The sequence below is a fragment of the Hippopotamus amphibius genome, chromosome 3, assembly GCF_030028045.1.
Source record: "Hippopotamus amphibius kiboko isolate mHipAmp2 chromosome 3, mHipAmp2.hap2, whole genome shotgun sequence".
Lineage (NCBI taxonomy): Eukaryota > Metazoa > Chordata > Mammalia > Artiodactyla > Hippopotamidae > Hippopotamus > Hippopotamus amphibius.
Genome location: NC_080188.1, coordinates 82158135 through 82185712, shown reverse-complemented (window position 1 = coordinate 82185712; position 27578 = coordinate 82158135). Strand labels below are relative to the sequence as shown.

The window sequence follows — 27578 nt, the reverse complement described above, 5'->3', positions numbered from 1 at the left end:
AGCCGGGACCCTGCCCCGAAGCTGCACTGGTGTTTCTTGCCTACTCCTGCCTTGTCTCCGCATCCCCTTCCTTCCCTGATTAGCAGCTGTTCGAACCTGCCCTCTGAACCCAGGGAAGGTCATGGAGGCTGGAGTCTATTCCGTACAAACAAGAAATGGGGGACAAAGAAAGGCTTCTGTGCCCAGGAGCTGCACAGGGACCTGCTTGGTGTCACCCTGCCACCCCCACCCCCGCCTCTGCGTGTATTCTGGTTTTCAGCAGATTGAAGGAGGCTCACCCACAGTGGGCGGGCCATCTGCTTTCCCCAGCCTGTCAATTTGAATCTTGATCTCCTTCAGAAACACCCTTACAGACACACCCAAAATAATAACATCTAACCAAATATCAGGGCACCCCTTGTCCTAGTCAGGTTGACACAGAGAAATTCACCATTGCACATGGTCACAGGGTGCCAGTAAGTACCATCAGCGGGGAAGATTCATCTCCCTGTTAGTTTATAATACCGTTTACCTACCATTTTGTCACATGTTTATTTGCATGTTACAGAGGGACTTCAGAATTTGTAATGCCACCTTTGTCACATAGGATGTCTTACGGGCCACAAATAGAAACATGAAAGCCCTGGTACAAGTTGAATCTGGAGCCAGAACTTGCCAGTTTGCCATCTTCTTTAAGCTAAAGTCTGGAAAAACACAGCCACGTGGGTTTGAGTGGCATAAAGGTTAGCTGCCTGCAAGTTTGCTTTGTAGAAATGAGGCTGTGTGTTAGAATAAGAGAGCTCTGCATTGTGGATTTGTAGCTCATGATACCTTCTTACCCACAGAACAGAAATGAAACATGGGCAGGTTGGATGGTTATCCATTTATGCACTATTGCTTTAAAGAAATGGGTTTTTTTCTTATTCCAGTCTTCTTCAAAATAACTGTGATTCCTACCAAACCTATGGAATAATAAACAGGCCACCTGTTAGCTGAGAAAGAGTCCCATCGTGTCCTTGCCAAGAGATAAACCATAACACAAGAACTCATCAGGTGGTGACAGCTGCAAGGGTTCATTAAATCTCATTTGTCGTGACACATTGTGTTGCTTTTAAATACAAATCCAACAGCTTTGCCCCCAGCACAGCAGCAGAGTGGCTGAGGTTGTCCTGAAGTGCTCTGGGGAGTGAAGGTCTGCCTGGATTCTGCAGGGGGTCAGCTTTTGGTGCTCTCAGCACTTTATCAGCCCAGAACCCGTGCCCATCCTTCTGTCTCCCTGCCATTGGCCGCTGTGTCACCAATGACCGCAGCCTGGGAACTGAGGGCTGCCCTGGAGAGCACCAGTGGACTCCCAGCGTGCTTTTGGAATGAAGCTTAAATTGCTCCAGGCTGTGATTCAGTGAGTTCCTGATAGTTTTGCTAATGAGCGTGGACTAGCTCAGCCTGGGTTCCAGAAGTCATTTCCTTCTCAGGATGTTTGCCACTGTTGAGATCCTCAAAGCAGTCTGCTGAGTTGAAAGCATACCAAAGTATATAGATACACTAAATGTTTCCAGGGTTATAACATCTGCCAGTTTGAACATTCAGTACGTGCTCATCAGTTCAAGAAGCGTTTTTTAAATTAACTTATTGTCTCTTTTAAACTTTGTGACATTCCTGAGAGATCGGTATTACTGTGCTTGTTGTACAGGTGAGGAGTTGAGGCTTAGAGAGGTTGGGTTATTTGTCCTAATAGCCTGTGCTCATGAAATGTCAGGTTCTTCTATTAGCAATAATAAGTAGTATTACATTCACAGAATCACCACTCGTGGATAAATAAGCTTTGTGAAATACGTTCAATAAAATTGGGCCACATTATTTATTTTACTTTATTTTGTTTTTTGTCAAACCCTGTTATTTAAGTTCTGGAGAGTGTTCAGTGATCAGAATGAGAGAGCCTAACAGACCTTCTCACTGAATTCTCAGGCCCCTGCTGTTTACAGAAGCAGTTTTCTGCCCTGATGTTGTATTTCTGATGTGTGAATGTGTTTTTGGGAAAAAAAAAAAAAAACATGTAACTGCACCATAGCGCTGTGCTCAGTGGTACAGTTTTTTTCATTTTGCTGTTACAAATCTCTGCTTCTAGAGAGAGGAAATTGAGCTTGATAACGTGCTTGTGACGGCTCTCCCCCGGTGTTGCAGCATGCATCCAAGCAAACCTGACTGCTGAGGCTGTCGTGGACTTGAGGCAATTGAACTTAATTTGTTTAAAAGGTATTTTGTCTTCACTGGGTAAAATGCCTTTTGTGAATGTTGGATACTGTATTTGAATCCAGGCAAGTGACCTCTCTCTCAACGCCGCAGGACACTAAATGAGTCCCCTCAGACATCTACGGAGTGTCGTCTTCTCTGGGAGAGACTGAAACTCATGCGTTTATTCCTCTTCCAAATTAAAAGTCTGAGTGGTGAAAGGTGGTTTTATCTTTAAAAGCAGAGGAGGTCCAATTCAGGGTTCTCAGGGCCCAAAAACAGTTCTCTCCCAGGTATTGCGATTGGGTTGGGCAGAGCTCAGCATACTTGGGACATTTTCCTTTGAGCTGAATGGGCCTTTCAGGTGATTCAGTAGATTAGTCCTATTCAGACAGAACTTTAGAACTTGTCAGGAGCCTACTGTGAGACCAGTCTGCTTACTCATGGCTCAGGAAAACACCAAGGTATGAATTTATCGAACAGTTGCCGTGTGCCAGGGCCAGCTCTAGGTTGTGAATAGAGCAGTGAAAAGGACATTGTTTCTGCTGGCTAGAGGGAATATTGTATTCATGAGGAAGACAAATACATGAACAGTCAGAACAAAATAGTTACAGGGATAAGCGCTTTACAGAAATACAGGGGGTGCTGTGATACAGAATAACGTTGGAAGGCGAGGGGGCCTCTGGAGGATGACCCGGGGCCCCAGCCAGCGTCCAGCTAGAGCAGGAGCGTCCAGGAAAGAGCCACAGCAAAGGCTCTGAGGTGAGGGAAACGCAGGATGTGCTTGGAGATAGCACGGGTGGCAGAAGGCGGCTGTAGGGAAAGTGCCAGGAGCGGGGGAGTGTGGCCTCAGGTAGGACTGAAAAGGTCTGCGAGGGCGAGGTCACTGACAGTGACACGTGTGGATCTCATCCCACATGCAGTGGAAGATCATAGAAGGGCTCTTAAGCCAAGGGATGGCATAGTCGAATTAATGTTTCAGAAAACCACCGCGGCTGCTCTGGGGAACGCGGGTTTCAGAAGGACACAAGGAGAAGCAGAGCCCAGTTATGAAGCTTTGGCGGCAGTTCAGGTGGAGGATGGTGCTGTGGTGGACAGGGCTGGTGTCGGTGAGGATGGAGAGCTCAAGATGAGTGGATTTGAGGTGGTGTTTAGAAATAACAGGATTTGTTAACAGGCTGGTGTAGAAGGCAGGAGGCAGGAAGAAGTCAAGGATGCTGGAGGACCAAGTTGGCAGTGCCATTTGCTGACACTGGGAAGATGAGGACAAGGGTGCCTGTGTGCAGGGGCAAATCCTTCAGTTTTGAAAACTGAAATGCCTGGGCCACCTCCACGTGGAGATGCAGTAGATATCAGAGGTCCGCATGGATGGAGTTCAGAGTAGGGTCTGGGCTGAAGAGAGAAATTTAGGAGTTATCAGAACATGGATGGTATTTAAAACCATATATTGAGTTGGCCAAAAAGTTCACTCGGGTTTTTCCGTACTTTTTGGCCAATCCAGTACCTTTACAGAGAGAGTGTGAGTAAAGAACACAGACCCAGGTTTGGATGGGAACAGTGACATGGACATGCAAGGCGAGTGGCCATGAGCCAGAAGGAAACTGAGAGAGGGAAGGTCACAGCAGCTGAGGGAGGAAGATGTTTCAGGAAGGAGGGGTTGGTTGGTAGGTCACATGCTGCTGATGTATCCAATGAGGTTGTTGCAGGAAAAACTGATCCCACGAGAAACCAAGCACAACACTCGGAGAGTTGGAGAACTCAGGTTTATTGAGCCGGCGGACCCAGACGAGCTAACACTCCAAAATTCTGGGGTCCCGTTTCAGGGGAGCCTTCTCCTTATATAGGTTAAAACAACATACAGCTATAATTGGTACAAAGTGATTGGCTACAAATTACTATAGGTCACGGGCAGTTACACAGCTCAGGAGTTGCCATGGGTTACACACATAGTAGGGGATCCTAACAGGAACTTGTAGGAGCCGGACATTCCATTCCTATCAGGACTAAGGTCCCAATTTGCATTCTCACATTGGTTGCAGGTTGAAGTTAATGGTCACTTAACAAGTCTACCTGCAAAGGGTCTCAAAGGCTTGGGGTGGGTGCCTGAGAGCAAGACATTCTTCCCTTATCTGATCACTCTTAGTAATTCATTTTACTGTTTAACTGAGAGTGGCGAGCAGGCCTTTGCAAGATTAGCAATTACAAGTATGGAAGTTTCAATTTCCTCATCAAGGTGAAGACACAGCGTGTCCTGCGCCCATGGGATTTGGCAGCCAGGGGTTAATGGTGACTTTGACAAGGTGTTTTCAGAGAGGTGGGGACAGAAGCCAGGCTGGTGTGGGTTTAGGAGTAAGCGGGAGATGAGATCATAGAGATAATATGTCAGCAAACAAACAATATTGCTTGAGAGGATTTGCAGAGGAATAATAGCTGAATGGTGGAGAGAGAACTGGATTCAAGGGAGCAGGTCTTTGGGTTTTGGTTGTTTTTTAATGAGAAATATTGCTGGACGTGGATGTGTATACGTATACTTAGAGGGAATGTTGAGGGAGAGTTAGTGATTGGCGAGGGAGAGAGGAGAGAACTTCCTTGGGAAGGCAAGGGTCTTCCATCTGGTCTTTAAGATAAGATTAATTCAGAACAGACTCTATTCATGTGTGATACTGATTGTGTGTATTCTGACACCTCCGAGGAGCCACCAGTGGAGGCCAGCCTGCTGATGAGGGTTTCCAGGAGGAGGAGGTGATACCACTCACAGGGGGTCTTGAAGGATGAACCGAGGTTGAAGGCAGGACGTTAACAGTGGTGATGATGGGGGCGTGTGGGGACCAGCGAGCAGACAGAAGCTCCCCTGATGGGAGGAGGCTTTCTCAGGGAACGTACAGTGGGAAGTGTGGGGCGCCTCAGCCAAGACCTAGTGAGGGCTCTTGGATACCAAGCGGAGGAGATGGGATGACCCAGTGGGAGCCACCTGTGCACTTGGTCCAACACCGGGAGTGATGCAACCATCCTGTAGCAGGATGTGGCTGGAGCCGAGCCGGGGGTGGCTGGACCAGGAGGGGTCTCTGTGTTGAAGGTCAGGGTGGATTGCGGGTCCTCAGGCAAAGACAGCAGTGGTGGGAATGGAGAGGAAGTGACAGCTCTGAGGGATGATTGGGGGAAGGAACTGATAGGATCTAGTCAGTTTGGCTACAAAGGGCCGAGAAAACAGAGCAGCAGAGGACAATACAAAGAAAACAGAGCAGCAGAGGACAATACAAGGTTCCTAGATGGAGAGTCTGATGATATCAGGAGTCGTTGGGACTTCTTGAGATTCGTGTGCTTCTTGAGACAAGCACACGTTGTCCCAAAGGGATTTTGTAAGAATGTGACAGGTCCGTGCTAGAGACATAGGGTAATTTCTGGGCTGAAAGGCACCTTTTCCCTGCCTGTCAGCATGGGTGGTCGTTGGAGCGGCAGAGTGTGAATGACAGAGACCCATTCTGAGGGTCTCTTTTTCTTAGCATGGAGTTTATTTATAGTATTATTTTAATATGCTTTTGCTATGCAACCTTGAAAAAAGAACTTTCTTCAGCCCGTCAGCACATTCAGGTTTGGCAGATTCTTTTTTAGTTCAAAGTTGCCTATAAGAAAATAAATCCAGCATTTTGTCTTCCCCTTTTGTTCTGTTTTAAATATTGTAAATGCAGTTGGAGAATAGAGAATTCAAGCTTCACTTTGCAAGGTGTGAAATGTGATGATTTCTTATCTTTCTCTTTGTTTTGAGATTTTTCCTCCCTCTCCTCCTCAAGCACCTCTTAGACCTCTCCGCAAACCACCTGCTTCCTTAGGGGTTACTGCTCCCAAAATGGGAGGGCTTTCAGGATCAGAGAAGGTCTTCCCAGGATGGGGACGGCCCTCTCTGAGTGCCCCCCACAGACCGTCCCCTTCATAACAGCACTGTCTGTCTGCTGCGGCAAACCCTTACAGCAATCTTGAAGGAGTCTGAGTCCTGTTTGCAGAAGGAAGAGATTATTACAGTACCTGGAGGAAGGAGGAGGGAAAAGGCCCAGGTTTCCGGCTCTTGCCCTTGAGCTCTAAATTCTCAAGGACTCTCTTATAAATCCCCTAGAATCACTGTTGGAAATCCACATTCCATCGGAGAGCAGTGTAGGGTAATCACATAATCATTTCTGAGGCCTTCCCCCCAACCCAGCTCTGACACTTTGAAAAAAACTTTGGAATAAAACTGCAGAGTAAATCTCCATTTTTTTAACAGTGTTGTTTTTCTTACTTGGCACGAAAGAAGTTAGATTTCCCGAGCAGGTGTATCCAGAATTTCTGCTGTCTTCTGCATGTGCACAAGTGCAAGAAAATATACACACAGACCTATGCACACCCCTCATGTACCTTAGGACTGTCATTCTTGTAAGTGGGCAGAAGTAGCAGCCATGAACTTCAGGACCAACCTTACCTTCTCTGAGGTTAGCTGGCCATAACGAAACAGCAACTAGAGTTAGACGTTGCTTGTACTCTCTGGCCTTAAAAAGACCACAATGCCTCAGAGAATTTCTAAAGAATTATCTTTTTTCTCTCCTTCCAGAGGGCCAGTTGAGAGTGGACGCCAATATATCTGTGCATCACCCCGGGGAACCTTTGGGCATTCGAACCGAAGTGAAGAATCTCAACAGTGCCAGGTTTTTGGCCAAAGCTATAGGTGAATGTCAACTGTTACTCCTCGTTTACTTCTTTATATCAGTTATCTCTTGCTGTGTAACAAGCATCTCCCCCCAACTTAATGGTGTACATGATAACGTCTGAGCGTCACAGTTTTGTGGGTTGGGTGGTTTTGCTGCTGGTCTTGCCTCAGCTCCTTTGTGTGGCTGTGGGGAGCAGGCAGCTCTGCTGAGATAAAGGGTCCAAGATGACTTCACTCATGTGTTGGGGCCTTGGTGCTGGACGTCTGCTGGGCTTCTCTACCCACGTGGGCTTTTTTTGTTCACTTGCCTAGCCCAGGCCTTCTTATTTGGCAGAGGGGACATCCCAGGAGGCTGAAGGAAGATGCCTCAAGGCCTCTTGGGTCCTTAGCTCTAGGAGGTGCACAGCATCTCTTCCAGCACATTCCATTCAAAACAGTTTCAAGGAGCGGGGAAATAGACTTCATCTCTATGGGAGGATACACAGAATGCTATAGCTCTGCTTTTCCATGTGCCACATCCCTTCCGATGAGCCTGAAGTGTATAAAATCATATTTGTTCGTTATAGATTGGCCACAGTTTGACCTAACTGGTCAGAATGTTTTTCTGCTTTTTACCATTTTAACTAATAGGTTGTTTGGGCCTTTGTAATCAGGTATTGGTCTTTTTTTTTTTAATAAAATTTTTTAAATAAATCCTTTATTTTTTTATTTATTTATTTATTGGCTGCATTGGGTTTTTGTTGCTGCATGCGACCTTTCTCTAGTTGTGGCGAGCAGGGTCTATTCTTCCTTGCAGTGCACAGGCTTCTCATTGCGGTGGCTTCTCTTGTTGCAGAGCACAGGCTCTAGGCACAGGGGCTTTAGTAGTTGTGGCACGTGGGCTCTAGGGCGTGTGGGCTTCAGTAGTTGTGGCGCACAGGCTCCGGAGCACAAGCTCAGTAGTTGTGGCACACAGGCTTCGTTGCTCCGGAGCATGTGGGAATCTTCCCAGACCAGGGATTCAACCCGTGTACCCTGCACTGGCAAGTGGATTCTTAACCACTGCACCACCAGGGAAGTCCCCCAGGTATTGGTTTTATTGGAACTCATGCTGTGGATATTTCAGTGTGGACAAATGTATACTAAAATGTATACAATAATTAAAATAGAGCAGTTGAGTGAGATAAACATCTGGGGTCGTCCATAGAAGTTGATGACAGTGAATATGAGGGGACGGCATCTCAGAGGAATGAAAATATTCTTTAAAACGAAAGGTGTCTAGAGAGGAAGAGAGACGGGGGAAGAGGTGGAGGTTAAGGCGTGCCCTTCAAGGTGCACAGAGCACAGGATGAGGGAATGTGGCGTTTCAGCCTGAAGGTTTAGTAGCATCGTGGGTATTAGAAGGAACACAGAAAAGATTTCCTAATCTTGTATAAAACTTTATTATCCTGAACCTGAAATGATCAACCAGCCTCAATAAAGACACTTTGCGTCTACAAATTTTCAGGAAAAAGGCATTAAAATGGTCAAGGGGATGACTTACAAGGAGGGGAAGGTGTCGGGCAGGATTCCTGCACAAAGACAGACTAATGAGGGGAGGGTAGACTGTTCTGCCTGTAAAAGGAGACACAATCCATGTTTCTGAGGCTGTGACAGGTTTGGTCCTGGTAACCCTCCAGCTCAGGGGACGCTTGGAACGAACGGAAGAAAGTTCCACTTCACCTTGTAGGTGGTGAGTGTTCTGGAACTCCTTATTCTAAGAGGTGGTGACAGAAACCTAAGAAACAAAAGACAGGATTTTAGGTAGATTCATCCCTGATGCATTATGACGGAGACCTCTGCCTGATTTTGGCTGTCCTTAACCTTCTGTTATCCTACGAAGGACCCTTTGAGTAGTCTCAGACAGAATTCTACCTGTGATCTGACTCAGGCTGGAAGAACCAAAGCTTTCCTGTTATGGGTTTAATTCTCCAAGTCCGTAATTTTTCCACCCCATTCTTCTCCCTACATCAGGCCTTTTAGCCATCCTCTTAGTGTTGCTGATTTTTATCAGCGCAGATGAGAGTTTGGATCTGGGCGAGGGCGGTGGTGCATGTTGGGGTGGGGAGCTAAGGGGCAAGGGGAAGGTAAAGCTATTCTCATAAAGAAGCCTGGCAACTGTGGCCGTGCTTTCCTTACCACTTCTGCCTTGTTTGCTGGTGAGGGAGTGTGATAGAGCAGTGGCTGTTCATCATTTGGGGTCAGAGATCCCTCTGAAAATGTAATGAAAATTCTGGACCCTCCCTCCAAAATATGTGCCCATGCACACACCCATGTTTTGACTATAATTCTTAGGAGGTACCAGAACCCCTTGAACCCTATCCTTGGATCCTGGGATAAAAACTCTTAATAAGCAACAATCCTAGATCTGGAGTCACTCGGCCTAAGTATAGTCCCAGCCCTTCTGCTGCCAGGTTGTCTGTGCTGGTTATCTCTCTGAACCTGGATTTTCTCAAAAAGGGAGGGAGCAGTGCTTCCTAAAAGGCCCTTTCCAGCACTATTATTCTGTGTCAGCAACAAGAAGAAACTGTAGCATCTGTGGGAAGAATTACTATGAACAACTCCCTTGATTATCTTTTGACATAAAGATTGAAGAAGATTTCTAATTATTGCTTAACTGGATGAAAGGAATCAAAATATGATATTAAACTACTATTTTTTTCTTTTTTAGACTATGAAATTCAGAGGCAAATCAATGAACTTGAGAATGGAGGTGAAATTCTGAATGAAACTCGCTCATTTGATTGCAAGCTGGGGTGAGTTCACATTTGCAGCATCTTGAATACAGGGCTCCAGTCTGGGCTCTTCACAGACCAGCTGTGGCACCTTGGAGAAGGTGCTTAGCTTCTCTGCACTTCAGTTTCCTCATTAGGAAAATACCATACCCTACAGGGATGTGATATACCCTCTAGGGCTGGTAAGAAGTCTCACCTGACTGAATCAGACTTGCTGAATCTTAGGTCCTGGCCCTTCTCTGGATTCCAGCTTACCTCCTTTGTGCCAAGAATTCTTACTTCCTTAAATTCTGTCAGACCTAAGCTCTCCCAATTTAAGCTAGAAGTGGAAGAAAGCTTAGAGCTGATTGTAAGAGGTGCCTTTTTCTGTTTAGGTATCTTTGAGTCTAACTTTCTGACTGAATTTTGAGGATTTTATGCATTTAACAGAAGACTGGGGAAAAAAGCTAAAAAGCCTAGAGTTTGAGCTGGTCAGATGTTAGAAACATTAAAGCAATTTCTTTTCTTTTTAATTGTCATGCTAAACATTTGTCTTTCTTTAATATTATTTCTGCAATGTATTCACAAAGGTGTCTCCCAGAGAGGGCTGAGGAGCTTGAATCCCCTGGGTCCCCTAATGGTAGGGGAACCCCTGTCTGCATATGCACTAGCTGATGCTGCGTGCAGCATTTTTTTAATGCTTTCTTGTTTAACTGTCACAGGTGCACCGTGCCGATGAGAGACAAAGAAAGAAAACAAGACTACAGGTGGTTACTCGTCTTGTCGAAATACCATTCTGTATTTGGGTCATATTCCAAACCCACTTACAGACCAACGCAGTGATCTTAGGTGGCTTTTTGTTGTTGTTGCATGATAGCAAATCCAGGCTTCCTGTTTTCTGTGTATACTGAAAGGAAGAGTATTTTCTTGATTTGGTAGCCTTGATGTACCTTATTTGACTGGATTCCACGGTTGGAAAACACTTGTTCCCTCACCTCTGTGTCACAGTTGTTACAATTGAGCTAAGAGGATGGCAGTTGAGGGGTGGGACCTAGGCTGTTCTTATTCTTAGGTTCATAACTAACGCAGTAACACACTGAAGTTCTGTGAGGAGGTAGAAAAAAAGATGTATATGTTGATGGCAGTTCCCTTCAAACCTCAGGTGGTGCTGTTTAACATGTTACACCTAATATGGGGTCCAGAAATGAAACAAATAATAAAGATAGCTTAAGATAAATTGAGCCTTTTGTTTCTTCCCCAGTTTAGCAGCAAAAATTAAAGATTTAAGCAATAAAGTTGTGGGGGTTGGCACTTTCCTTTGCAAAGGACAGGGAGATGTAAGAGTAGCCATTGCTGTCAACGAGGAACAGATATAGCATTGTGATTTAGGGGAGAAGCTCAAAAACCCTTAGAATGAACGTCACCTCAGGGACTCCTCTTGTGTGTCTGTCAACGTCACCACTGTTCTAATTGCAGTGATCCCTGTAGGTTCAATCTGTTCTTCCCTAAGAACTTCTTTGTTTTGCAGTGTCGCTCCTCCTCTGTTTATGCTGCTTTCTCACTGAGCATGGAGTTGGCTTTTAGCACAGCCAGTGGCTTCAGCTCCATCCTCCAGGTTAATAGATGGGATTCAGGAAGGCTCCCTTTGGTTTCCTCTTGCCTTCAGAAGTCAGACTCATTCATAGCACAGATTCGGCATTGAGATGACGGGTTGCTTGCACTTCTGATCTATTACCTTGGAGTCACCATTTATTCTGCATTACCCTGCTTCTGCATAAGCCTTTTGACAAATATGGGCAGAGAGAAAACATTAGATGCTGGGATAGAACAAAGGGAAGGAATCTTTGTTTCACAAGAGCAGATGCAGTGGTGCAGCTTCCACATTTGTTAAAAAATTGACTTTTTTAGGGCAGTTTTAGGTTTACAGCAAAACTGAGTGGAAATTACAGAGTTCCCATATACTCCTTGGTATAGGCTGTATACCGCCCCCCACGCAGACACACACAGTTTCCTCCAGTAACATCTTGCATTAGTGTGTAGTGTGGTACCTTTGTTAAAATTAGTGAACAAATATTGCCACCTTATTATTAACTGAAGTCCATAGTTTACATTAGGGTTTGCTCTTTTGTTGTCTTTCTGTGGGTTTTGACAGATGTATAATGACATGCAGCCACCATTCAGTGTCACACAGAATAATTTCACTGCCCTGAGACTCCCCTATACTCCCCTTGTTCATCCCTCCCTCTTCCCCAGCCTCTGCATTTTATGTAGGCAAAGTCCATTTATGTCTTCCACTTCGCAGGAAAGACTTTTCATTTATTACACAAATACTGCTAAACATATTTAAAGATGTAAAACGGGTGAAGTCATCATTCTTCCTAAAAAAGTAAATTGTTCTCATTTGGTCCAATTTTTTCCAGCCTATGTCTTTGTGAATATATACTTCACCCACAATTAAAAATCACAGTGTGGCATCAACCGGTGCCATGCCTTTTTCACTTAATGCTCATTTATACGCATTTATAGAGAGTGGGGGATTTGGTCATTTTGACCTTACGCTTATAAAAGGACTCGTTCCTGGAAAACCAGGAAACTTGATATTATGGAATGGTAGAAAATATTTGCTAGTAACATGGCATCTAGACACAAACTTTCACCTTGACGATAGGTTTGTTTCTTCCAACTAAACCAAATACTCAGAGTCAGGCCGTCTCCTCTCTGTGCCCAGGTTCATGCCAGAGCCCAACCTGCCCCCGCTGCTGCTCTACGACTCGGGGTCTCTGCCCGCCGGCGCAGACCCACAGCAGGTGATCAACATCGACCAGATCCGGGAGCGGCTCCCAGAGCTGCCGCGGGTGACCCGGGAGAGGCTGATGCGACAGTACGGGATGCTGCCGGAGCACAGCTTCGCCTTGCTGGTGGGTCATGATCCGAGGCGGAGGTCAGCCTGGCCCGGCGGGGGGGCGGTGTGCTCGGCGGCGGGGCTCTGGGTGGAGCGGCGATGGCTGCCGCTGTGCCGTAGAAGCAGGCGTGCTAACCTTTCTCACCAGCCTTTATGGTAAATGCTCCTCCGAAAGCCAGAAGATGAGGCGGGATCACATGTCAGTCATCTCCTGTGTGTAGACATGAGGAGCTGCTTGCAGCGGCCGTGGAGGCTTCTTGAAGACAGTCCAGATGTTATGGATGGGAGTTCTCCTTTGTGTCTGCAGGACAAAAGGAAATCAATGCCTAGGCTTTCTAGATGTCTGGCAGTATTGAACCGTGACAGGGTCTGGCAGGAAGTAGGGTTCTCAAAAAGCCAGCCAGTTGTTTTACCAATTGTAGGAGAAACATTTATTCCACACGAAACGCTGAAAACTCTGAAAGTGTCGGTCCTTGGAGGATGCATCTGAAGGGGCCGTTAAGAATCTGACACCATGGAGATGTGCTCGGGGATTTTCCATCCTTTCCATGGGCTTTGCGGTTTCCTTTGTCACGGCAATATTAAAGTGACACAGCATCCATGAGAGTGGCGTTTCGTCACAGTTGTCTTCTGCTTGTCTGTCAGGGAGGATGTGGAAAGACACCGAATCTCTCAGGGATGAGGTATCTGCTACACTCATCATGTGGAGCGCAGAATCCCTGGAAACTTGGGGTTTTTGCATTGTAATTGACCAACAACAGCTATGTAGGGATGGTAGAATATTCATATTTGTATATGTGTTTATACACTTCGATAACATAACCCGGCCATTTCTGGTACAAGGTAGGCGAGCGAATGCTTGTTGAATGAATGAATCTCTTTATCATCCATAAAGCAGCTCATTTGATAAGTGTCTAGAGACTGTACAAAACTCAGCTTTGTTAGATAAACTTCAGAAGAATACACGCGTCCTAAGAGGCTTCAGGTTAATAGGTATTCTGTACGAGATGCACATGAAACCTCTTTTACCACCAACGATTAGACATGATTGGTTATTTTCTCATACTTTAGGCAGAGTTGCTCACCACCTCCCATAGACTGCTGTTGTTATCTTATTCACACCTCTGTGGCGATTATGTTATTGTATTTATTTCTTTATTAGTGTATTTCATTCAGTGCCTTGAAGGAAAGGACTGTTTCATCCTCTCACTCTGTTAGCAGATCAGCACATCAGCAGTGCTGAATGCCAGCTCTTTGTAGGAATCAGTTACCGAGCATCTTGCCCAGAACCCCTTTTAGCCTGAAACCTCTTAAAACTCACGGGTTGTTCCTAAGTTGATTTAACAGACCCGAGTTTTAGTCTTACACATCTTCCCCATCATCTTGAATTTCCAGCCCCCTTGAAGCAAACTTCAGACTCAATACTAAATGCTAAATTCCAGTCCTGCATTTCATAACATATTTGCCAAATTGTAAAGGGATGGGAGGACACAGACTGAGGCTTCTCAGCCCCAGAGACAGTACCTTCACCACCAGCGAGTTCTCTGAGGCAGAGACATGTTTGTGTCTGCATCCCAGGCTCTGTTCCTGTGTCCTTAGTGCCACAGCCTAGGAGGCCTTGGATAGATGTTTGCTGAGGGTGGCAAGTGAATGAGTCTCTGTTTTTATAGTTTAAGGCCCTGTTTAGGGAAACTTATTTCTCATCTATTCAGTACAGCACTTAATTATTAGCATCTCCTGTGTAGCAGGTACTGAGACAGGAACAGTGACTCTTTTTGTTTGTTTGCTTTCCAGGAATATGTATGTATGACACTACGCTAACCAGCCCCAAGGGCAGACTGCAGTAGATAGTAATGTGTGATGTAGGCTGGGAACCCAGAGGAGGTAGAGAGTTTTCCCCTCTGTACTCTCAAGAGGGAGGTGGTTTTTGAGCCAGTTTTATAGGGACTTATTTTTTTTAATATATTAAAAATATGCTTATTTTTATAGCTTGCATATAATGTATTAGGTGATTCATTTGGGGGGATTTTGGGTTTTTGGTTTTTTTTTTCTTTTAACAGCTAGTACTTGAAATTTTCAAAATGGATGAGAAGAGAACTTAGTAGGAATGGAAAGAGGATGATTCAGACAAAGTTTTTTTTCCTGAAATTAGGCATCCTGAGCTCTTGATGACTTGGTAATCACTAGAAGCTGAGTTACTCATACCCGAAAGTGGTCTGTTCTGGTTTTTTCCTGGCTTCCTCAGAAACACAACAGATTGCTGAGAAGGACAGGTGCACAAATCTAGTGAACCATCTTTCAGTTTAAGAAGTGCCCAGGAGTATTCATTAAATCAGTAGTCGTGGTGGAGGTGTGCTCTGTAGAGCTCCAACTCCATACTCCTGCCTTCAGGTCGCTTACTAAATTAAACATTAAGCACATACCCACCCCCCACACAGGCCTTACCCACAAATGATTAAAAAAAAAACTTCAGAACTTAACTCTAGTCTTTAATTTTTTTAATTGAAACCTAGTTAATATACAGTATTATATGCTACAGCTGTGCAATATACTGATTCACAGTTTTTCAAGCTTTTACTCCGTTTATACTTGCTATAAAATAGTGGCTATCTTCCCTTTGTTGTACAACTCTAGTCTTTAATTTCTCTTGTCGTCCTACTGTGTGGTGAGCGTGTTGATCATTTCTCCTTGGCCCTTACAGAGCACTAATATAGGTCTACCTTAGTGTCCCCAGCAATGTCTGGCTTACAGTGGGCATCAGTGAACAGATGGGCAGCGAAGTGGATGACAGGATACTCTCACAGTTCTCATGAAGTCCTGGGAGAAGCAGCATTCCTGGTAAAGCATCCCTGTTTCCACACATACGTGAACCATCCTCTTGACAGCCCAGCAAATCACAGGGTGGTACCTGTGTTGTTGAGCTCCGGGGGAGATGCCTGGGGTTTCCGCCTCAACCTCGCCACATGCCGTGACCAGCCACAGGTTGCTTGGTCTCCTTGAGTCTTCTGAACTGGTTTTTTCAGGACATTAAATCTACATTCTCATTTTGTCTCTTAAACTCGCCTGATGACCCCCTCCCAACAGATAACCCATATGACTGTTTCTTCCTCTGTCTTCATGGAGAGTATCATGTCCCACCTGAAGCTTCAGCCTAGTGAGCTAACCTTTCCTTCCTATCTTGTGTCAGCCTCCCTTGATTCCTGACCTCCTTCGTAAGGATTATGGAATGGACATACGGAAGCTGAGATCAAGGCATTAGGATTCTGAGAAATGAGAGATTCTAGTAGCATAGCAAGTCCTTCTCTGAGTCAGTGTATTCAGGAGTAATTATGAGAACGGTCAAGGTTATATGCATGTGTGCTTTTCTTAGCAGACAATCCCAGGTGATTTCTGTAGGCGCATCTCTCCCTAAACCCCGCTTTGCTGGACTCGGAGCGCTAACAAGTTGTCATTGGCCCAATTGTCAGCGCAGAGTCAAGGCTGTTGGCTAACAGCAGGTTCTGCGGTTCAGAGTGGACCACTTACTAATCCACCTTCCCAGCACCCCCTGTGATCGGTACTGTCCATCTCCCTTTTTTCCTGGTAAGGAAACAGCAGTTCCGTGAGTGACTTCGTCAGGCCTGTGAGGGAGCTGACTTCAGAGGCCAGTCTCTTCACTTCTAAGAGCTTCTGCCTGCTTGCACATACAGTGTGCCACAAGGCCAAGTGGAAATAATGTCTCAAGTTCATTGCTGTTTTGACTCACCTAATAGAGAAAACAGAATGTTTACTTTTGTGGATATTAATGCTTTATCCAGCCCCTCTGATGCTTCATGAAACAGAGTCATAGAAGATCAGTATATTCAAAACTTTTGCTCACACCCTCTAGGTTTTTAAGATGTCACTCTGCCCTATAAATATAAAAAGTGCTGTCTACTAAATTTAGTGAAAATCAGTCAACTCCAATGAAAAACAAAAATTATGTTCATTTTCTAAGTAGAAAATGTTAAGTCAAAGAAATGTAAGCTGCCCTTTGCAGTTTTTTTTAGTTTATTTTATTTCTATATTGGCTGCATTGGGTCTTTGTTGCTGCACACGGGCTTTTTCTAGTTGCAACGAGTGAGGGCTACTCTTTATTGTGGTGCGTGAGCTCCTCATTGCCATGGCTTCTCTTGTTGTGGAGCATGGGCACTAGGCACGTGGGCTTCAATAGTTGTGGCACACGGGCTCCATAGTTGTGGTTCGCGGGCTCTAGAGCACAGGTTCAATAGTTGTGGCGCACGGGCTTAGTTGCTCCACGGCATGTGGGATCTTCCTGGAGCAGGGATCGAACCCGTGTCCTCTGCATTGGCAGGTGGATTCTCAACCACCGAACCCCCAGGGAAGTCCCTAATTCAGTGTTTCTTGAGAGCCCACTGTGCTCACCACAGTGCCCTGTGCTGTTGTCAAATGTAGGAGCTTTATCTTTTCTGTGTTGTGTTTAACTCTCCTGAGTAGCCCTACAGAGCAGTGGATTAACACTAAGAACCTTTTTTTTTTTTTGATGTATTGTTAATTTACAATGTTGTGTTAATTTCTGCTGTACAGCAAAGTGGCTCAGTTATACACATATATATGTTCTTTTTTATATTCTTTTCCATTATGCTTTATCCCAGAACATTGAATATAGTTCCCTGTGCTATACAGTAGGACCTTGTTGTCCATCCATTCTATATGTAATAGTTTGCATCCACTAACCCCAAACTCCCAGTCTGTCCCCGCCCCCCGCCCCAGGCAACCACAGGTTGAGACAGACACCCTTAATTCCAGATCTCTCCTCTGACACTGAGAGCCAGGAGGACTCTGAGAAGGTGCCTGAAGCTGTTCCCTCCCCAGAGGGAAGAGGAAGGGAACGAGCCACTTACCCTGAAGGTGCCAGACCCAGCAGCATCTTCGCTGAATCTAAAAAATCTACCCACAGGCAAGCAGGCTCCCAAGAACCTGCTGCCGGGGCAGAGAGCCCCAGACAGCTGCTAACACAAGAGCCACACAGGGCGGAAGTCCAGCATGGCCCCTGTGAGACTGTAGGGAGATGTGATTGTGACCGTCCGCGTCAGTGACGTGTGCTGCCGTGTCTGTCTCTGTGTGCAGCCTCAAGATGTGTGGTCTTATTTGAACAACTTCATTTCCGCGGCTGGTTATTCCCCACTTAAAGTCACAGTCTTTTGTTTCTGACATCATGGAAAAGGTTAAGGTGTCTCCAAGGAAGAAAGAAACAGAAAGGATATCATGACGATGGTTGGTTGTCGAATGGATGGTTTTCCAAGAGTTTCGCTCTGGGTCTCTCGTTAGCTTGAAATGGCCTGGTTTTCTGTCCGGCTGAATTGCCTATAAAATGATTTCCCGTAATAGATATCTGTATATCCCATAGGTAATACGACTTTAAAGCTAATAGTTAAAAAAGCGTCTGAAACCTTATCGACTGGTTTTAACCGCCCACACTTACTGAAGAGCAGAGGACTCGCCATCCAACCACGGCTGTAGGAAAATCCACTTGGTCAGCATCGTCGCTCGCCGTGTTTCAGCTCCATGCAGTTTTCAAAATCGATTTTGTTCTTCATTTTATAAAATTGCACCCAGCGCTTACCAGCTTAAGGGTGCTTTCACAGTGAGTCTGTGCACTGAGAAAATAACCAATATTTTGTTCTGGTCAAGTCGAATCCAAAGACACGTCTTCTCACCTAACTCCCGCAAAACCCACGATTCATTCAACTCAGGTGCAAGTGCCGAGGGGCCTTCAGGGGTGAGGGTCCTCCGGGTGCAGAGCTGTCCAGCCCCGCAGGCACCTGCCCACTGGGGTATGCGGTCCTGAGCGCCAGCCTTCGGGACAGTTAACAGAAAGCTGCTGCTGAGTTAGCGCCGCGGTCCTCCGTGTCAGGAGCATTTTGGCAGTGGTGCTTTAGGCTCATTGAAGTGTGATTTTCATCAGAATTGATTTCTTGGCAACATCCTTTCTGTGTCCGATTCTCGCCGTCTTTGATTATGCCTGTCTGCTGTCAACTTGTATTACCCGAATTATTTGGATTTTGATTGTCCAAGGGAAAGTCCTATTCCCAGATTGGTTTTTCTCAACGGCTCTCCTTGAGTAAATGCGTCACAAAGAATGTAAGCTCATTTCCACAGGTCTAAGCCGGCCATCGGTGAGAAGACTCCCCGAGTCCAGCTCAGATGTGTGTACTTGCCAGCTTTGCTGGGAACAGAGCACGAGTGAAACTGACGGGACCAGAGTTTCACTCAGATTTTAGGGTCTCCCAAGCTCTCTAGGAACATGACCCAGAGGTGGAGATTGTGGGGACCAGAATAGGCCTATAGACCCCTCTAATCATGTATTCCTTGAGTCAGACTAGGGAGCACATCCTTGGTGTTTTGGGTCAATTTCAGAGCTTCTGCAGATGCCCATGTTCTTGAAAGTGGCAACGATGGTTCAGGATTCCAGTTTCCTCCTGACACGCTCGGTAGAGAGTGATGTTTCCTGTGCTGGCTTCACACCACCAATTAAGCACCTTTTGTTTCTCTCTACTGACGGCTCCTGTGGGTGAGTATTTATTTACTTGCTCACTCACTGAAGGATTTCCACAGCCACGCATTTCCGTGAAAAGCAGAGGGAGGTCCTGTTCCCATCGTAGACCCTGGCCCCACCCCACTGCACGCTCCCGTCCTTCCCATGGCTGTCACTCGTGCTTTCTGCCCTAGGACCACTCTCTCGGGGTCCCGTTACCTGATTTCCATTGCTACCCCAACACTAGCATCAATGTTATTTTCAGGGCCATTTTTCACAAAGTTGTTGGGTCCCTGTTCGGCTTTTCTCCGTTTGTGAGAAGGATTAGACTCACAGGAGTGATGGGGAAGCACAGAGACCCCGTCGGCATGCAGGTTGCAGGGCCCTCCTCTCAGGTGGGGCATCAGGTGGTGTGGTTCCCGTGGATACCCCCTCTTAGAGCGGCTCTTCGTGACTCGTGTGAGCCCGGCCCGGTCAGAGCCACTGTCGTTCAGTCACAGCTGTGGGGTCCCCCGAGCTGTCAGCCACGCCCCCCACGGCATGACCTGCCTGGGTGGGTATAACCTTGCGTGTGAGTCACCCACATTGGAAGAGTCAGAGTGCAATGAAATACGATGTGCTTGGTGCCAGAACTATGTGAGTGACTACAGTGTTTGTTTTGCAGTGTCAGGGATGCTGTAGAATCAGGCAGCATCCACGCAGGCGCACTCCCGAACTTCTCTGGGGAGGGGGTGGAGGGACAACAAGAGAGGCCCTGGGGGCACGCTGGCAGCCTCCTGTTCCCAGAAGCCCAGGGAGGGGGGGCACCATTGTCGCCCCCGCCCCAATCCAGGAACCGATGTGTCAGCCACAGGAGAGAGCGTACATGGTCTAGCCATAGCTTGGCTACAGCAGCACCTGAACTTGACATTTTCTCCTCCTAATTTCTAAGCTAATTGTTGAGGGGCTTTGCAACACCTTTAATACATTGAGAACCTTCGAACAGCTGGTGGTTCTCAAATATAGTAACAGAAGTGGTGGGGAAGTGTGTTCTTTGGATGGGCGAGTTGTTTTACATTGTGCCTGGCCCTGGCGGGGGCTCAGTTTCACTCCCCAGCAAGGCAGGGATGTGGGTGTCCTCTGTCAGCAGCCGCAGAACGCAGAGGGTGAGAGCACAGGCTGCAGAGTCCCAGCTCTCCTGCTTTCTCACTCTGTGACCTCAGGCAAGTCAGTGCTCAGAGCGGCCCCATCTGTAAAAGAGAATTCTGCTAGTATCTCGCTCCCAGAGTCGGTGTTGGGATTGGATGAGTTAATGCAGAGAAAGAACCTATTATGGTTGTGGTTGGAACGACTGTTGACATCATTAGCAGCAAGTGGCAGCCACGTGCCGCCCCCCGCAGGGCTGGCCTCTCATCCCCAGAGCACTTATTCAGGCAGTAAAGCCAGGGTCCCCATAGCTGCCGGGTCACTCCCTGCCCGATAACCAGCTGTTCCACAACCTGTGCTCTGTGGCCTTTTTCTTCCCCAACTCTGCTACCAGGCAGCTGTCTCTATCAGCTTTCACTCTTCTTCTAAATATAGTCCAGCCTCATCCTACCCTATCATCAGGTTCCCAGGGTGTGTGACTAAGGACGGGAATGGCACTTGCGAAATCAGCCTTCATCCTATTCCAGCAGGATAGTCTTCTGGCATTTTGTCATCTCTGAAGGTAGACTGGAAGAGTCGGCTTTGGGGCACCTTGCTTTAGGGCCTGATGCTCGGATGGATCGGGTTTGGGTTTCTTCCCAGAGCGGCGGGGGAGGAGAGGTGGCCCCTCTGCCTTGCCTCTCCCAGAACTGGCTAGTGGACAGACCCACTGGCAGTAGAGGGTTCCTGTCTGTGTCCAACAGGCCTGGCCTGGCATTGGCTCTGGCTAGAATGGAATGCTTTGGGAAATTTGATTAAAATGTGAAAAGGATGCTTCCTGGTCAGTTACAGAGCTGTAAAGAGTGTCTGGTGTTACACAAAAGCTGGGACCAGTTGTCCACGCCACCTGGGTTATCTCTGAAGGAACGGTTCGAGTTACAGTCGCCCAGGAGGCTTGATGCCCTGTGTAGCTGAAGTTTCATCTCTGTCTGATGTGGGATAGATTAATGCTGGCTTGTTGCCTCTGAGAAGGAAGTTAAGGGTGGCCCTTCTGCGTTGCTCTTTTTTTTTTTTTTTTTTTTTTTGGCTGCACCACGCAGCTTGTGGGGTCTTAGTTTCCCGACCAGGCAGTGAACCCATACCCTTGGCAGTGAAAGCTCAGAGTCCTAACCACTGGGAAGCCAGGGAAGTACCCTGCGTTGCTCTTAATATGGTTTTCATGTAAGGTAATTACTGGTCCACTGTTTTCCCGAGAAAACCAGATGGCTGCATGGCCATGTTCGCAGGGACTTCTTTAATCTGTGCCAGGCTTATTAGCATTTGCCGGTGTCACGGGAAAACCAAGAAGGCCTTACCTAGAATGCTGTTTTTTCCCTGAAAAGTGGGCAGCCCACGGTGACTTTGCATCAATCCATCACCCTCCAGGCGGCGGCGGCTCGGCCTCCTGCAGCCCCGCCACCCACATCTCGCCCTGTCATGATTGCAGACATTCCCATCCGCTGCTGATCGTGTACTGAACCCACGCGCCCCCCCCCCCCCCCCGCCGTGAAGCACAGCTCCAGCTCGGAGAGGCTGCCTCACCGCACTGACACGAAGAGACAAACAGAAATCTGACTCGCTGTTATCCATCCAATAGAAAAACCACCCAAGGGTAGAGGAATAGATATTCATCACATCCCAGCAACTCAGCCAGGCCTGTGAGTTCAAGTGCAGTATTTCTGGGTGGATTTAGAAAACCTTTGCTTAGCAAAGCAGAGTCCTCCTGACAGCTCTTTTCACCAGCAAGCCAGCCTGTCTGGGTTAGAACAAAGGGAATCCTGCTCCTCTGATTTGGGCCGGATAGCAGTTTTCTCCCTCCCCAGTGGTTTGTGTGCCATTGTGGAAGTTTGAATACTTTTCCATAAGTTAAGCAGAACTTTCTCTTCGTGCCGCCTGGATCTGCCTTTATCTGTAGTCAAGCTTTGGCTGCCGAGGTGGCCTTTGCCCTGGTTTAGCGTGAGCAGAATAACAGCATAGGCTTGAAAAGAGATTCAGATGATTATGGGATTATTCAGTAGGCTTGTCACCAGAGAATGCATCTATTATAAAGGGCACGTAGGGTTTTTTTTTTATTACAGAATTTCTATTTTAGCAGCTGTGCACCTGTGTGTATGTTACAGCATCTGTAATAATGAAACACTGAGAGCACTTTTGTTAGTGTGTCTCTGCTTCTTCCCAGTATCGTATTTTTCCAGAATGTTTTTTTGGTTTAACGCAGGTTCTCTGAAAGGGGCGAGCGTGAGAGCCTTACCTGCAGTATCAAGTTAAAAAGGAACATTTCAAGAGAAGTGTGGTTCAGTGAATTTCAGCAGATAGGGGAAACCTACTATTTAAAATCTGTTCCCTCCACATTTGGAAACTTCAGCCTTCCAGACATGAGTGGGACATGTTTTTATTTTCCTTATGAGAAACAAGGCGTGGGCCTAGCCAGATTTCTTTGTTCTGCCAAATCTGTCGGAGCGGAGAGTTATCCACAGTGTGTAACTCGGTTACTCTTGGGCATGACTGTGGCAATCCCAGTATTTAAAGGTGAACATGGTATGGTAAAGGATGAGCGTTCACATGTGATTTTTTTTTTTCTTTCAGTTTTTAATTTATTATTTTTTGGGGGGTACACCAAGTTCAATCATCTGTTTTTATACACATATCCCCGTATTCCCTCCCTCCTTCGACTCCTGCCCCACCCTCCCTCAAGTCCCCCCCACCCTCCCCGTCCCAGTCCTCTAAGGCATCTTCCATCCTCAAGTTGAACTCCCTTTGTTATATAACAACTTCCCACTGGCTATCTATTTTACAGTTGGTAGTATATATATGTCTGTGCTACTCTCTCGCTTCGTATCAGCTTCCCCTTCACCCCCTGCCCCCTCCCATACCTCGAGCTCTCCAGTCCATTCTCTGTATCTGCATCCTTATTCTTGTCACTGAGTTCATCAGTACCATTTTTAGATTCCGTATATGTGAGTTAGCATACAATATTTGTCTTTCTCTTTCTGACTTACTTCACTCTGTATGACAGACTCTAGGTCTATCCACCTCATGACATATAGCTCCATCTCATCCCTTTTTATAGCTGAGTAATATTCCATTGTGTATATATGCCACATCTTCTTTATCCATTCATTTGTTGATGGGCATTTAGGTGGCTTCCATGTCCCGGCTATTGTAAATAGTGCTGCAATAAACATTATGGTACAAGTTTCTTTTGGGATGATGGTTTTCTTTGGGTATATGCCCAGTAGTGGGATTACTGGATCATATGGTAGTTCTATTTGTAGTTTTTTAAGGAACCTCCAAATTGTTTTCCATAGTGGCTGTACCAACTTACATTCCCACCAACAGTGCAAGAGAGTTCCCTTTTCTCCACACCCTCTCCAACATTTGTTGTTTCCAGATTTTGTGATGATGGCCATTCTTATCGGTGTGAGGTGATACCTCATTGTGGCTTTGACTTGCATTTCTCTGATGATGAGTGATGTTGAGCATCTTTTCATGTGTTTGTTGGCCATCTGTATGTCTTCTTTGGAGAAATGTCTATTTAGGTCTTCCGCCCATTTGTGGATTGGGTTATTTGCTTTTTTGGTATTAAGCTGCATGAGCTGCTTGTATATTTTGGAGGTTAATCCTTTGTCCATTGTTTCGTAGGCAACTATTTTTTCCCATTCTGAGGGTTGCCTTCTAGTCTTGTTTATGGTTTCTTTTGCTGTGCAAAAGCTTTTAAGTTTCATGAGGTCCCATTTGTTTATTCTTGATTTTCTTTCCCTGATTCTAGGAGGTGGGTCCAAAAGGATGTTGCTTTGATGTATGTCATAGAGTGTTCTGCCTATGTTTTCCTCTAGGAGTTTGATAGTGTCTGGCCTTACATGTAGGTCTTTAATCCATGTGGAGTTTATTTTTGTGTATGGTGTTAGGAAGTGTTCTAATTTCATTCTTTTCCATGTTGCTGTCCAATTTTCCCAGCACCACTTATTGAAGAGGCTGTCTTTTTTCCATTGTATACTCGTGCCTCCTTTGTCAAAGATAAGGTGCCCATATGTGTTTGGGCTTATTTCTGAGTTCTCTATTCTATTCCATTGATCGTCCTTTCTATTTTTGTGCCAGTACCATACTGTCTTGATCACTATGGCCTTGTAGTATAGTTTGAAGTCAGGAAGCCTGATTCCACCAACTCCATTTTTCCTTCTCAAGATTGCTTTGGCTATTCGGGGTCTTTTGCGTTTCCATACAAATCGTAAGATTTCTTGCTCTAGTTCTGTGAAAAATGCCATTGGTAATTTGATCGGGATTGCATTGAATCTGTAAATTGCTTTGGGTAGTACAGTCATTTTCACTATGTTGATTCTTCCAATCCAGGAACATGGTATATCCCTCCATCTGTTTGTGTCATCTTTGATTTCTTTCATCAGTGTCTTAAAGTTTTCTGCATACCGATCTTTTGCCTCCTTAGGCAGGTTTATTCGTAGGTATTTTATTCTTTTTGTTGCAGTGGTAAATGGGAGAGTTTCCTTAATTTCTCTTTCTGCTCTTCCGTTGTTAGTGTATAGGAATGCAAGAGATTTCTGTGCATTAATTTTGTATCCTGCTACTTTACTAAACTCATCAATTAGTGCTAGCAGTTTTCTGGTAGAGTCTTTAGGGTTTTCTATGTATAATATCATGTCATCTTCAAAGAGTGACAGTTTTACTTCTTTTCCAATTTGGATTCCTTTGATTTCTTTTTCTTCTCTGATTGCTGTGGCTAACACTTCCAAAACTATGTTGAATAATAGTGGTGAGAGTGGACACCCTTGTCTTGTTCCTGTTCTTAGAGGGAATTCTTCCAGTTTTTCCCCATTGAGAACGATGTTGGCTTTTGGTTTCTCATATATGGCTTTTATTATGTTGAGGTAATTTCCTTCTATGCCCATTTTCTGGAGAGCTTTTATCATAAATGGATGTTGAACTTTGTCAAAAGCTTTTTCTGCATCTATTGAGATGATCATATGGTTTTTATCCAATTTGTTGATGTGATGTATCACATTGATTGATTTGCGTATATTGAAGAATCCTTGCATCCCAGGGATAAACCCCACTTGATCATGGTGTATGAATTTTTAATGTGCTGTTGCAGTCTGTTAGCTAGTATTTTGTTGAGGATTTTTGCATCTATATTCATCAGTGATATTTGTCTGTAATTTTCTTTTTTTGTGACATCTTTGCCTGGTTTTGGTATCAGGGTGATGGTGGCCTCGTAGAATGAGTTTGGGAGTATTCCGCCTTCTGCGATATTTTGGAAGAGTTTGAGAAGGATAGGTGTTAGCTCTTCTCGAAATGTTTGATAGAATTCGCCTGTGAACCCATCTGGTCCTGGGCTTTTGTGTGTTGGGAGATTTTTAATCACTGCCTCAATTTCCATACTTGTGATTGGTCTGTTCATGGTTTCTTTTTCTTCCTGGTTCAGTCTTGGAAGATTGTATTTTTCTAAGAATGTATCCATTTCTTCCAGGTTATCCAATTGATTGGCATATAGTTGCTTGTAGTAGTCTCTCATGATGTTTTGTATTTCTGAGGTGTCCGTTGTGACTTCTCCTTTTTCATTTCTAATTCTGTTGATTTGCATCTTCTCCCTTTTTTTGTTGATGAGTCTGGCTAATGGTTTATCAATTTTGTTAATCTTCTCAAAGAACCAGCTTTTAGTTTTATTTATTTTTGCTATTGCTTCCTTCCTTTCTTTTTCATTTATTTCTGCTCTGATCTTTATGATTTCTTTCCTTCTGCTCACTTTGGGGTTTCTTTGTTCTTCTTTCTCTAGTGTAAGGTTAGGTTGTTTATTCGATCATTTTCTTGTTTCTTAAGGTAGGACTGTATTGCTATCAACTTCCCTCTTAGAACTGCTTTTGCTGCATCCCATAGGTTTTGGGTTGTTGTGTTTTTGTTGTCCTTTGTTTCTAGATATTTTTTGATTTCCTCTTTGATTTCTTTAGTGATTTCTTGATTGTTTAATAGTGAATTGTTTAGCCTCCACGTGTTTGTATGTTTTGCAGTTTTTTTCCTGTAATTGATATCTAGTCTCATGGCGTTGTGGTCTGAGAAGATGCTTGATATGATTTCAATTTTCTTGAATTTACTGAGGTTTGATTTGTGACCCAAGATGTGGTCTATCCTGGAAAATGTTCGTGGGCACTTGAGAAGAAAGTGTAGTCTGTCGTTTTTGGATGGAATATCCTATAAATATCAATTAAGTTGAGATGGTCTAATGTGTCATTTAAGGCTTGTGTGTCTTTGTTTATTTTTTGTTTGGATGATCTGTCCATTGATGTAAGTGGGGTGTTCAAGTCTCCCACTATTATTGTGTTACTGTTGATGTCCCCTTTTATAGCTGTTAGCTTTTGCCTTATGTATTGAGGTGCTCCTATGTTGGGGGCATAGATATTTACCATTGTGATATGTTCTTCTTGAATGGATCCCTTGATCATTAGGTAGTGTCCTTCCTTGTCTCTTTTAATAGTCTTTACTTTCAAGTCTAATTTGTCTGATATGAGGATTGCTACTCCAGCTTTCTTTTGACTTCCATTGGCATGGAATATCTTTTTCCATCCCTTTACTTTCAGTCTATATGTATCCCTTGGTCTGAAGTGGGTTTCTTGTAGGCAGCATATAGAAGGGTCTTGTTTTTGTATCCATTCAGCCAGTCTGTGTCTTTTGGTTGGAGCATTTAATCCATTTACATTTAAGGTGATTATTGACATGTGTGTTCCAATTACCATTTTCTTAATTGTTTTGGGTTTGTATTTGTAGGTGTTTTCCTTTTCTTGTGTTTCCTACTTAGAGAAATTCCTTTAGCACTTGTTGTAAGGCTGGTTTGGTGGTGCTGAATTCTCTTAACTTTTGCTTGTCTGGAAAGCTTTTGATTTCTCCCTCAAATCTGAATGAGATTCTTTCTGGGTAGAGTATTCTTGGCTGTAGGTTTCTTTCTTTCAGGACTTTCAGTATATCCTGCCATTCCCTTCTGGCCTGCAGAGTTTCTGTAGAAAGGTCGCTGTTATCCTTATGGGTTTTCCCTTATATGTTATTTGTTGCTTTTCTCTTGCTGCTTTTAATATTTTTCTTTGTGTTTAATTGTCGTTAGTTTGATTAATATGTGCCTTGGTGTATTTCTCCTTGGGTTTATTCTGTATGGGACTCTCTGTGCTTCTTGGACTTGGTTAATTATTTCCTTTCCCATGTTGGGGAAGTTTTCCACTATAACCTCTTCAAATATTTTCTCAGACCCTTTCTTTTTTTCTTCTTCTTCGGGGATGCCTATAATTCGAATGTTGGTGCGCTTAATGTTATCACTGAGGTCTCTGAGACTGTCTTCTATTCTTTTTATTCTTTTTTCTTTTTCCTGCTCTGTGGCATTTATTTCCCCCATTCTATCTT

The 27578-nt window shown here is 45.1% G+C and overlaps 1 protein-coding gene across 1 annotated transcript in view; it reads left to right on the top strand.

The window, feature by feature from the left end:
- The window catches only part of GATB (glutamyl-tRNA amidotransferase subunit B), an 81924-nt gene that overhangs the window by 36919 nt on the left and 17427 nt on the right, over positions 1-27578 (top strand). Inside the window, exons 6-9 of the mRNA XM_057726602.1 lie at positions 6791-6904; positions 9576-9660; positions 10341-10385; positions 12347-12536. Coding sequence (XP_057582585.1) covers positions 6791-6904; positions 9576-9660; positions 10341-10385; positions 12347-12536 — 434 coding nt within the window. The remainder of the gene's footprint in view (positions 1-6790; positions 6905-9575; positions 9661-10340; positions 10386-12346; positions 12537-27578) is intronic.